This window comes from Podarcis raffonei, chromosome 2, assembly GCF_027172205.1.
Source record: "Podarcis raffonei isolate rPodRaf1 chromosome 2, rPodRaf1.pri, whole genome shotgun sequence".
NCBI classification, from domain to species: Eukaryota; Metazoa; Chordata; class Lepidosauria; order Squamata; family Lacertidae; genus Podarcis; species Podarcis raffonei.
The window spans coordinates 108439324-108452785 of record NC_070603.1 but is presented as its reverse complement, the minus strand read 5'-3'; the positions used below and the strand labels follow the sequence as shown (position 1 = coordinate 108452785).

General features: G+C 42.3%; 1 protein-coding gene across 1 annotated transcript; it reads left to right on the top strand.

Annotated features, from left to right (window-relative positions):
- The first annotated feature begins 4966 nt into the window (after nucleotides 1–4966).
- On the top strand, nucleotides 4967–5899 carry LOC128408738 (olfactory receptor 2Z1-like). The gene has a single exon (XM_053378762.1). It carries the CDS (start codon nucleotides 4967–4969, stop codon nucleotides 5897–5899), a length of 933 nt encoding a protein of 310 aa, XP_053234737.1.
- Nucleotides 5900–13462: the final 7563 nt, after the last annotated feature.

Genomic DNA, 13462 nt, shown 5'->3' with positions numbered 1-13462 from the left:
CCTGACTGGTTGATTGTCTTGCCAGCTTTCATTGGTTGCTGGGTCACCAAGAGGCAGCCCCAAGGCCTGTCTGTCACACTCCCAACTACATTCTGATCACCTGCAGAAGTCTCCTTCAATTACCTAGGAGAAACTTTGGGTTTGCTTATGTGTACATTGCGCCATGTCTCTTAGGTTATGGATAACCACTCAAAGGTTGGTTCCACACTTAGTCATACACAGAGTAGGCTCACTGAAATCAACCATTCATTTCAGAAATGAACATTTATTTCAGAAACCAATGTTTATTTCAGAGGGCGGTATTCAACTCCTCACATGTGCCGAATGACTTCTGCTTGCATCGCAGTGTGCCAGTATTGCCTTGTTCAGAGAACAAATCTAAGCCTGATTTGTATGTAGCAGAAACGGTCTCACATTGAAGCTTTTAACTTTAGTTCCCTCTGTAACAACGGCCATGTTGGGCGCAATTCCCCTTCCTATCAGCACACAGAAAATCTAGGGTTGAAGGTTCGTTCTTCAGGCCCATAGCAAATAAGTTTCCTTTAATTGGGAGATCTTGTTTAAATTCTTGATTGAGCTTTACAGAGGAGAAAATAAATTAGGTAAACGGCATTAAACCTTATAATATATTAACATTACAAAGTGAAAATGTTGATCTTTGATACAGAGCTGAGAAACCTTAATAAAATCACCTTTATATAAATCGATGGTGGATAGATGGATAGAGAGAAAAAATATCCCTCTTTCTGGATGCCCAGAACTTGAGGGCGTCCAATAAAGCCAAATGTTGGAAGAATCAGGGCGGATTAAAAAAGTACTTCTTCACCCAGTGCATAGCTAAACTGTGGAACTTGCTCCAACAGTGATGATCACCACTGTGGATGGCTTTAGACAAGTGTTGAACCAATTCATGGAGGAAGTTTTTGATGGTTGCCAGCCATGCTGGCTATATGCTGCCTCCACAGTTGGATTTTGAAGAAGAGGAAGAAGAAGAGTTTGGATTTGATATCCCACTTTATCACTACCCTAAGGAGTCTCAAAGAGGCTAATAATCTCCTTTCCCTTCCTCCCCCACAACAAACACTCTGTGAGGTGAGAGAGGCTGAGAGACTTCAAAGAAGTGTGACTAGCCCACAGCAGCTGCATGTGGAGGAGCGGGGAAGCGAACCCGGTTCCCCAGATTACGAGTCCATCACTCTTAACCACTACACCACACTGGCTCTCACAGTTTGAGTTTGGTGGAATAGCTGAGAAATGGCCCTTGTCAATTCAGTACAGTCCTACTCTAGAATATCGTGTGAAGAGACCCGAAAGAAAAAAAATGGCATTGGGAATACTGAAAATTAAGGGAATCCCAGACTGATTTAGCAAATGGACAGATTCCATGTCACTTAGAGAAGTCCCTTCATATTTCTTAACAGGCGAATGCAGAAGCATCTCAATGAACACCCATGTGCTATCCTATGGCAAGGTGCCTTAAAGTGCTAAATCCTTTTGAGATGCTTGCCACTACGGTCAACACCTCATTAATTGAAGACTGGGGATCAAATTCCCGAAAGCCAGCAATCAACCAGAATGTCCTACTGGAACCTACATTGTAAACCTTGCGTGGCTTTAGTGATGCAAACGCCAGTCTCAATTTAGGACTGATCAAAGTAACAGAAAACAGTTTTCCTCAAGGGATTTCACCCTGGTCACAATACAACTAGAAACTATAAGTAATAAGCACCGGTTTCTACCCAAAGGACTCATGTCATCGGCAAGGGAGCTCAGCTCTGTTTCGTGCAGTATTTAGATGGAATTGTGTCTAAGATCTTTCAGCACACCAGAGTCGCTGATGTAAGATCTCTGGCAGAAACCTTCGTACCTTTCATTCAATAGGTTGGTGTGATGAAACAGGCAGAAGGTACATTACGAGGAGAGGGCGCCTGTCCACAGGTTAGCTCTCTGATGCTTTATGCAGGGTCTATATAGAAGCCTGGATCTGCTTGGTCCATAGCAATCCATTTAAGCTGTGTCCTTTAAGGAGCTAATTGTGTTTAAGAATGTGTGGGGTCATGAGGAGGGGCTGAACTGAATGCTGGAAATCTAGCTCTTCAAGGATCTAAATGGTTCTGTTTCTGCTAATATAGGAACACATGAAGGTATGTGCTTTTTTTGTTATTGCTGTTGCGAAGGGTGGGTCTGAACCAACAAAGTCCTATGATGAATGTTTGAAAGCCTTGGGGCTGTTTTGCCTGGAAAAGAGAAAGTTATGAGGACAAATCATAGCTGCCTTCAGATATCTGAAAGGCCATATCGGAGACAATCATAGAATCGTAGAGTTGGAAGGGACCCAATGGTCATCTAGTCCAACCCCCTTGACTCCTCACAGAGTTACAGCTCTTTCCCACCCTTAACAAAGTACAGTTTCCAGGAATCCATGGGGGAATTCATCTGCTTTAAATGTATGGTGAGCAGGCAGCTTTAAGCAAATGGCTAGCTCTTCTATAGAAATTAATGGAACATGTGGTTGGTGTGATAGCTCAGGCAGTAGAGCATGAGAATTTAAATCCCAGGATTGTCTGTTCAAGCCCCACATTGGGCAAAAGATTCCTGCAGAAGCCATCCTGGTTTCTGATTTGATCCTAGACTATCCCACTTTTCCTTAGGTAAAGGTAAAGGGACCCCTGACCATTAGGTCCAGTCGTGGCTGACTCTGGGGTTGCGGCGCTCATCTTGCTTTATTGGCCAAGGGAGCCGGCATACAGCTTCTGGGTCATGTGGCCAGCATGACTAAGCCGCTTCTGGCGAACTAGAACAGCGCACAGAAACACCGTTTACCTTCCCGCCAGAGCGGTACCTATTTATCTACTTGCACTTTGACGTGCTTTCGAACAGCTAGGTTGGCAGGAGCAGGGACTGAGCAACGGGAGCTCACCCCGTCGCAGGGATTCGAACTGCCGACCTTCTGATCGGCAAGTCCTAGGCTCTGTGGTTTAACCCACAGCGCCACCCGCGTCCCTCATCTGAGAAGATAGGAAGCTGCTTTATACCCAGTCAGACTACTGGTCCATTAAGCTCACGATTGTCCACACTGTCTGACTGTCGGAATCGGGGGATGAAAAGCCAGCTGGCTTGGCCCCAGCTGGAGTGTCTCCCCTGTCAGCCTTGCCATTGTGGAGATCCATCGACCTCTGCTCCTCCAACGTGCGTCTGTGACTCAAGCTGCCATGCAGGCTTAAGCACACACTACTCAGCAGGGTAAACAGCACAACAGATCAGGCTTGAGGCGTGGATACGATACTAAACTACGCATTTATTCTACATAAATCAGGACAAAGAAAACATGGCTTCTCTCTTTGCCGTTCTTCTCGGAGAGAGAAAACAAAAGTAATACAGAGCGGAAGTTCCGCTCACGCCAGCAATCTCTGCTGGAATGTAAACAGACATGTGACATGTAACAATCCACATATCTGCAGCAAAGGGTGGAATGGAATTCCCAATACTGACAGCAGGGCTTCAGACAGGGCAGTCTCTCCCAGCCCTACTAGAAGATTGACCCTGGAGATGCTCCACCACTGAGCTGCAGCCCTGGCCCAGCACACTTAGGAAATTTCTGAATGGAGATCTATGAACTTGCTGGAAACTACCATCAGCACCGTTCCATTGATAGCCAAATACAGTAGTACCTTGGGTTAAGAACTTAATTTGTTCTGGAGGTCCGTTCTTAGCCTGAAACTGTTCTTAACCTGAAGCACCGCTTTAGCTAATGGGGCCTCCCGCTGCCGCTGCGCCGCGGCGGCACAATTTCTGTTCTCATCCTGAAGCAAAGTTCTTAACCCAAGGTAATATTTCTGGGCTAGTGGAGTCTGTGACCTGAAGCGTATGTAACCTGAAGCGTATGTAACCCGAGGTACCACTGTATATTTAAGTTACAAGTGCTACAAGGCTGCGTTAGCATGGTTGTGTCTGACATTGGTGGGGGGTTTTGGGGGGGGTCAGAGGAAGACCTTGTGCCTTTTAAAACGTTGTTGTTGTTTGAAATATCCACATAAAAAACATTTAACCTGGGCCCCTCCAGAATTCTGATGCTTTGCTTTGCTTTGCTTTGCTTTGCTTTGCTTTGCTTTGCTTTGCTTTGCTTTGCTTTGCTTTGCTTTGCTTTGCTTTGCGGGTACATTCCACAATATGCCATTGATGTGCTCATTGTGCATTTGCTGTAGTGAGTTCATTGTTCTGTCATGCTCCCCCAATGCTATTGCAATATTGCATCTGAAGGAGTGTCTCCACCCCCATCGTTGAACCCGGACACTGAGGTCCAGCGCCAAGGGCCTTCTGGAGGTTCCCTCACTGTGATAAGCGAGGTTACAGGGAACCAGGTAGAGGGCCTTCTTGGTAGTGGTGCCCGCCCTGTGGAATGCGCTCCCGTCAGATGTCAAGGAAATAAACAACTGACATTTAGAAAACATCTGAAGGCAGCCCTGTTTAGGGGAGTTTTTAATGACTGATGTTTTAATGTATTTTTAATCTTTTGTTGGAATCTGCCCAGAGTGGCTGGGGAAACCCAGCCAGATGGGCGGAGTATAAATATATTATTATTATTATTATTATTATTATTATTATTATTATTATTATTTTATTATTATTGCTGTCTGGAGGAGCACCCTTGCACCACTGAGCAACAAAAGTGGAAAAATAACACACACACACCCAAAAGCAAACCTTTGTGGTAGGCAAAATTTCAGCAGGAAGTTATTGGACATGCACTGACTGCAAAAGAAGTAGCATGTCCACCCAAAACCTTTTGCACCAACAAAGAGTATTGAAAGTGAGATAATGTCTAACTTCCCCATCATGAGCCCCCAAATCATCATTAATACACAGCAAAAAGAAAAAGCAAAAAGCAAAAAAACCTGGCATTCTGTGAGTTCCATCTCCTTAAATCTTATCCTTTTGTCCTCAGCTCCACCCCAAGGAAGAGGCAATGGGTCATGAAAATGCAACATCCTGGACAGAGTTTCATCTTGTGGGGCTTCTGCATCTAAGGACCCCCACCTTATTTTTTAGCATTGTTCTGTTTATGGCTTTCATTGCTCTGCTGGGGAACTGTCTCCTGCTGCTCCTAATCCAAATGGACTCCTCCCTTCATACGCCAATGTACTTTTTCCTTAGTCAACTGTCCTGCATGGATATGGGCCAGATCCTCATTGTAGTCCCTAAAATGTCTGCAAACTTTTTAACGCAGAGGAGCACTATTTCGCTCGGCGGTTGTGTGGCCCAGATCTTCCTCACTCTGACCATGGGGAGCTCAGAGAGCCTGGTCCTGGCCGTCATGTCTTACGACAGGTACGTGGCGATCTGCAGGCCCTTGCAGTACCCAATCCTTATGCGGAGAACCATCTGCCTCATCATGACTGTTGGGATCTGGTCTACGGCATCACTGACCATCATGGTCATTGCGATTTACATCCACTCTCTGCCGTACTGTGGCTCAAACGTGATTGACCATTTCGTGTGTGAGTTCCCGGCTTTGCTGAAGCTGTCCTGCGCTGACACCTCTGCCTTTGAGATCGTGGTATACCTTGACAATGTGGTCCTACTCCTCTTCCCCATCTCAGTCATTGTTTCCTCTTACGTCGCCATTCTGGTGCAAGTCTTGAGGATGCGCTCGACCGAGGGAAGGCACAAGGCTTTAGGGACTTGCCTGTCCCACTTCTGTGTTGTGGGCATATTCATTGGGGCATCTATGCTGACCTACACCGCCCCTATGAACTCTTACTCAGCGCAAAGGGCCATGATCTACTCGGTCTGCATTACTGTCGTCCCCCCAATGCTCAACCCTTTTATTTACAGCTTGCGCAACAGGGATGTCCTAGCAGCTCTGCGGAAGCTCTTTGTGAAATGCGCAGCGTATTAACGGCGCCTAGAGAGGCAACAAAATTTCACACTCGTTCAGTTTTCGAAATAAATATTCAAGGTTTTAAGGTAGAACCACGACACCATGTCAAACGCCTTTGCAACAGTGGGTTGGGGAGAACAATCAAGAATACATGTCCATACTGATATGGTACATTTGCTTACAAAATTATAGGAATCACTCAGTTTCCAAGGCAAATCTTTTTTACCTTGTTATCTCTTAGTCAAAGGTGGACCTTCAGATCTTGTCAGACTAGACTGCAGCTTCCATCATCCCTGCCACTTGGCTATGGGGGGCCAGTGTGGTGTCATGGTTAGTGTGTTGGACTTTGAGGGTTGGAATCCCCACTCAGCCATGAAGCTCACTGGGTGACCTATGGTCAGCCACTGTCTCTCAGCTTAACTTACTTCATAGTGTTGCTGTGAGGATAAAATTGGTGGAGGGAGAGAACCATGTCCACTACCTTGAACTCCCTGGATAAAAGTTGGGATATAAATGTAATAAATAAACGAAACAAATAAAATGAATGTATGTGGGCAGAAAGACAGCAAAATCTGGAAGATGGAAACATAGAAAGAGAAGGGCTGAAGCAGTAAGGTAACTCACAGGGTCTAATTCAGGTTTATTAAGGGTGTTGACTTGTATTAGAACGATGCAGCAGTTCTAGGGATCAATACAGCTATTTCACTGCAGGTAAAGTCCCTTTCTACAGCAGCCAGTCCTTCAGAAACACAAGAGTCTAACTGAACTCTTTTTAAATCTATAGCGTCCTCTGACTCTCTGCGATGCACATCACGCTTCTTGCTCTGAGTAAAACCAAAGCACACACAGAGATCTGGGGCATGTGCAAAGTTCCAGTTGCACTGAGCTCCAGCTCACCATTTTATCTTCTGTAACTATTTTGGCAGATTTTATCCTCTGCATAGCTGTTTTGGCATTTTGTAAGACTAAACAGATTTCTACTTTGTCCAAACAGGGACTCAGCAATCATGTGCTAATTCCCCCTAGGAATTAAGGAACAATGCAACAACCCCATGTCATAGCATGACTCGGGGCACATAATCTTGAAATAGCATGCCTACTTGGGGTGTGGGTGGTGCTGTGGTGTAAACCACTGAGCCTCTTGGGCTTGCTGATCGGAAGGTTGGTGGTTCGAAGCCCCATGACAGGGCGAGCTCCCATTGCTCTGTCCCAGCTTCTGCCAACCTAGCAGTTTGAAAGCACACCAGTGTGAGTAGATAATTAGGTACCACTGTGATGGGAAGGTAAACAGCATTTCCATGCACTCTGGTTTCTGTCACGGTGTTCCGTTCTGCCAGAAGCAGTCATGCTGGCCAAATGACCTGGAAAGCTGTCTGTGGACAAACACCAGCTCCCTTGGCCTGAAAGAGAGATGAGCACTGCACCTCATAGTCACCTTTGATTGGACTTAACCGTCCAGTGGTCCTTTACCTTACCTTCTACCTTTACTTGTTAATCCAGATTTATACACATGTGGGTTAATGTGTCACTAGGGCATGTCACATTAATATGCCTAAATGCTTGTCATTTCAATTTCAATGCCTCCATGCCACCAAATGCTAGAGCTTTTGAGATTTGTGGTACAATCTCCAGTTTTCTCATTACTTCCTTACCCAGGGCATTGGTATCACCCACTAAAACTCAGCAAAAGTCTTAATTATCTAGTATCCAAGCTAGAAATGGGAAAATAATATCCAGGACATTTTTCTTCCTATTAGCAAGCGTTTTTTTTTTTTTTATAATATTTTTATTGAACAATTTTTTATATAACAGAAACAAAACATACATGAACAAACATTCAACAATAATAAAACATAGAACAAGTACCATTTCATAACCCAATTTCTAAAACCTTACTTCCTCGACCTCCTCTTACTTCCCGTTTCTGTATTCCAAAATCTTACAGTTGTTCAGCGAAATCTTGCCTTATTTTATTATAAATTTATGCTAATCACCCTTATTCTCTTTGTCATAACCATTACTGATAGTAACCATTTATTTTAATCCAACATCATTCTAACTGTCTCCAATTTTATAATATTTCTTTAAATAGTCCTTGAACTTTTTCCATTCTTCTTCCGCCGCTTCTCTTCCCTGGTCTCAGATTCTGCTCGTCATCTCTGCCAAGCTCATATAGTCCATCACCTTCATCTGCCATTCTTCCAGTGTGGGTAGATCCTGTGTCTTCCAGTACTTTGCAATAAGTATTCTAGCTGCTGTTGTAGCATACATGAAAAAAGTTGTATCTGTCTTTAACACCCCCTGGCCGACAATACCCAAGAGAAAGGCCTCTGGTTTCTTGGGGAAAGTATATTTAAATACCTTTTTCAGTTCGTTATAAATCATTTCCCAGAATGCCTTAATCTTCGGGCACGTCCACCAGAGGTGAAAGAATGTACCTTCCTTTTCTTTACATTTCCAACATTTATTATCAGGCGAGTGATAGATCTTTGCAAGCTTGACTGGGGTTATGTACCACCTATAAATCATTTTCATTATATTTTCTCTTAAGGCGTTACACGCCGTAAATTTCAACCCGGTGGTCCACAACTTTTCCCAATCAGCAAACATGATGTTATGACCAATGTCCTGAGCCCATTTAATCATACTTGATTTTACCATTTCATCTTGTGTATTCCATTTCAGCAGCAGATCATACATTTTTGACAAATTCTTAGTACTGGGTTCTAACAGTTCAGTCTCTAATTTTGATTTTTCCACCTGGAAGCCTATTTTTCTGTCTAGTTTAAACACTTCATTTATTTGGTGATAATGTAACCAATCTCTCACCTTCCCTTTTAATTTTTCAAAACTCTGCAATCTCAGTTTGTCCCCTTCCTTTTCCAAGATTTCCCAATATCTTGGCCATTTCGACTCCATATTTAGCTTTTTAACTGCCTTAGCTTCCATTGGTGATAACCATCTTGGAGTCTTATTTTCCAGCAAGTCCTTATATTTAACCCAGACATTCAGCAGTGCTTTTCTGACAATATGGTTTTTGAAACTTTTATGCGCTTTAACCTTGTCATACCACAAATATGCATGCCACCCAAAAATATTGTTAAATCCTTCCAAATCCAAAATGTCTGTGTTTTCAAGAAGCAGCCATTCTTTTAGCCAGCAGAAAGCTGCCGCTTCATAGTACAATTTAAAGTCTGGCAGGGCAAACCCCCCTCTTTCCTTTGAATCCGTTAATATCTTAAATTTTATTCTGGGCTTCTTGCCCTGCCAGACAAATTTAGATATATCTTTCTGCCACTTCTTGAAACAGTCCATTTTATCCATTATTTGTAATGTTTGAAACAAAAACAACATTCTTGGCAAAACATTCATTTTTATAACTGCAATTCGACCTAACAAGGAAAGTTTCAAGTTTGACCATATTTCTAGATCTTTTTTCACTTCTGTCCAAGTTTTTTCATAATTGTCTTTAAATAAATTCACATTCTTAGCTGTCATATTCACACCCAAATATTTCACTTTTTTAGCCACAGTCAACCCCGTCTCATTCTGAAACCTTTCTTTTTCAATCTGTGTTAGATTTTTCTCCAATACCTTAGTCTTTAACTTATTCAATTTAAATCCTGCCAATTGACCAAACTCTTGGATTATTTCCAAAACTCTTTTCGTGCTAGCTTCTGGCTCCTGTAATGTAAGCACCAGGTCATCTGCAAATGCTCTCAATTTTTATTGTTTGACTCCGACCTGTATGCCTTTAACCAACTGGTCCCTCCTGATCATATTAAGCAAAACCTCAAGGACCGATATAAAAAGTAATGGGGAAATAGGGCACCCCTGTCGTGTCCCTTTTTCAATCTTAAACTCTTCTGTTACAACATTATTTACAATTAATTTTGCTTTCTGTTCAGAATATATTGCACCTATACCATTTTCAAACCCTTGGCCTACCCCCATCCCCCGGAGGTTCTTCAACATAAAACTCCAAGAAATGTTGTCAAAGGCTTTCTCGGCATCCACAAATATCAAAACAGCCTTAGTGTTTATATTCACTTCCAACTTCTCCAAAATGTCAATTACATTCCTTACATTGTCCGACAAATGCCTTTTCGGGAGAAAGCCCGCTTGGTCCCCATGAATCTCCTCCATCAAAACTCTTTTCAGTCTCTTTGCTAAAACATCAGCAAAGATTTTGTAATCCACATTTAGTAGGGAGATGGGTCGGTAGTTCTTAAGTTGGGTCTTTTCAGTCTCTGTCTTTGGTATAAGTGTAATGTAGGCCTCTCTCCACGTATCGGGTGCCCTTTTCCCCTTCATGATCTCATTACAGACTTCCTTCAAAGGTTGTATTAGTCCTTCCTTCAAAACTTTGTAATATTTGGAAGTCAGTCCATCTGGTCCAGGTGATTTGCCCAACGTCATGTTTTGAATGGCATCTTCTATTTCCTGTATTGATATCTCCTGATTCAAAATTGTCTTACTTTCCTGCGAAATCTTTTTCAGCCCATTTTTCTCGAGGAATTGTTGTATATCTGTTTCATTCTGCGGCCCTTGTGTATACAGTCGTCTAAAGTAGTTCTGAAAACAATTCCTAATTTCTACTGGGTTGCATATGTTCTTTCCTTCCACTTCTAAGTTTGTTACCGTGTTGAGTTTTTGTCTCTTCTTTAATTGCCAAGCCAATAACTTGCCACATTTGTCTGCAGATTCAAAAGACTTCTGTCTCATTTGTTTAATTTTCCATTCTATTTCTTGATTCATCAGTTCCATATATTGTGTTTGGTACAATTTAATTTCTCTTAGAATCTCTTGCGATTTTGGCTTCAATCTTAATTTCCTTTCCCCTTCTTTTATCTTATCCAGAATTTTCTCCTTCCTCTCATTTTGCTTTCTTCTCTTTAATGTATTTTGTTGTATCAAAAACCCTCTCATCACGGCTTTGCTTGCGTCCCATACTATTCTTTTTTCTACTTTAGTCCTTAGATTAATTTCAAAATAATCTTTCAGGGTTTTTTGGGCCTTTTTACAGATCTCCTCGTCTCTAAATAAGGTGTCATTCATTCTCCATCTGAAAGAGCCAGTTGTTGTTTGCTTCATCACCATCTTTACTGCATTATGGTCGGAGAGAGTTTTTGGGCAGATTTCCACTTTCTTTATATTCGACGCCATACCGCTAGTCACCCAAATTTGGTCGATCCTAGTCCATGTCATTTTGGCTTCAGAAAAGAAGGTTCCCTCTCTCTCTAATGGGTGTTTTGTTCTCCAAATGTCAATCAAATCCATATTGTCAGTCATTTCAAAAAAAAATTTTGGTAGTCTTCCATCTTTTGTGACTACCTGTCTTTGTGCTTTGTCCATATTTGTTGAAACTACTCCATTCATGTCTCCCATCATAATCAGTTTATAGTCCATATAGTCCATTAAAGTCTCATGCAACTTCTTAAAGAATTCTGTTTTCCCTTCATTTGGTGCATACACCCCCACTATCAGAAATTTTTCTCCTTGAAATTGAATTTCAATTGCCAAATATCTTCCTTGGTCATCTTTAAAGATTTGTTTCGGCTGCAAATTTTCCTTTACGTAGATCACCACTCCTCTCTTTTTTACTTTATCTGAAGATATAAATTCTTGTCCCAGTCTCTTATTTATTAACAATTTTCTATGTGCTCTTGTCACATGGGTCTCTTGTAAACAAATCAAGTCCAAATGATCTTTCTTTAAAGCATGAAATATATTTTTTCTTTTTCGGGGGTTATTTAGACCATTACAATTCCAAGTTAGAAGTTGCAAAGCCATGATGGGGTCCTATTAGCAAGCGTTAGGCATAAGTGAAATAATATGGCCCTGGACTCAAGCCAGTGAAGTCCTTATAAATTGCATCAGCTGATGAATTTGCTCTGACTTTAATCCCTAAGGTTTTCCAACTTCTTTAATCCCTAAGGCTGAAAGTTGAATAGACTGTTAAAAAGTTAACCCTTACAGTGTTATTCCCTTACAGTGTGATTCTAACCATGTAACTCAGAGAAGTTAAGTCCTATTGAATTCAGTTGGGGTATTTCTTCCAGGTAAGAAGGCTTAGGACTGCAGCCTACTGGCTAATGATATAATATCTAAAATATATTTTAGGCCTGCCTGAATATTTTGACTTTCAATGTGGCGCTCAATGCCCCCGAGCACCAGCAATTGGGAAGGAAAAGCGGGACATTCCAGGGATCAAATCAGAAACAGGGATGGCTTCTGTAAATTCGGGACTGTCTCTGGAAAATAGCAACACTTGGAGGGTCTGGGGTTTCTGGCATCATCAGCCACTGTGAGAACAGGATGTTGGACTAGATGGGCCAGGTTCTTTTTGGTCAATGGGTCCCCTACTGGGATGTGTGCCTTTGGCATGGTGACCTTGGCCTTTTGAGTGGAGCTGACTGCATTCATAGTACACAGGAAATTCACTCAGTTGGTTCCACCCACACAGTTCTGATATTCACTTACCGTATTTTTCGCTCTGTAAGACACACCAGACCACAAGACGCACCTAGTTTTTGGAGGGGGGAAAGAAGAAAAAAAATATTCTGAATCTCAGAAGCCAGAACAGCAAGAGGAATCGCTGCGCAGTGAAAGCAGCAATCCCTCTTGCTGTTCTGGCTTCTGTGATAGCTGCGCAGCCTGCATTTGCTCCATAAGATGCACACACATTTCCCCTTACTTTTTAGGAGGGAAAAAGTGAGTCTTATAGGGCAAAAAATATGGTATCTTCTCCAACAATCCTCAATCACTCTCTGTGTGTATGTGATGTGAAGGCAATCACAGAGCATTTTAGAATAGTGGATTATTCCCTTAAACAACAATAAATGGTCGTTGTCTTTAAAGCATCCTGACTTTTTATCTGAGGCCTCCTAGTTTGTAAGATTAATACTAGTAGCTTGCTGAATATTGACGCAATATTGATGATTTTCGAATACAATTTCTTTCCTCATTAATTGCTGGATAATGCTCAGAGACGGGGAAATGGGATAAAGTTTTGGTGCAGCACTAGTCATAAAGTCTTCTCATCACTTTGTGTGGACTCAGCTATACAGCTGCAAATAAAACGTTTTGAATGGGTTGTAATATGCAAATGTGATATATGTAATATACAGAGAAGTGTGACTAGCCCAAGGTCACCCAGCAGTTGCATGTGGAGGAGCAGGGAAGCGAACCCGGTTCACCAGATTACATGTCCACCGCTGTTAACCACTACACTACCCTGGCTCTCATCAGTTCCCATAAAGTAAATTATGATGGAAAGGCAAACTCCCAGCTACATTCAAATATCCACAGAGGAGCATTTTCTCCACTCTCTTGAGAAATTCCTTCTAATCCAGAGAGCTTCTGGGTTGGAATGTTGGCTACAGGTGAGAGAGTCAGCCACTCCTTCAGACTGCTCTTGCTCCCCCATGGAAAGTTTGACAGGTATTTGGACAGGTAGGAGGAGACCTAGAAAGGGACAGTTACAGAGACCTAAGGTATAAAGGGAATCAAGCAGAAGAACGCCAACATCATCAAAGAACAGGGAGAATGAGAACTGAATGGAGGCCTGTACTTCTCTCC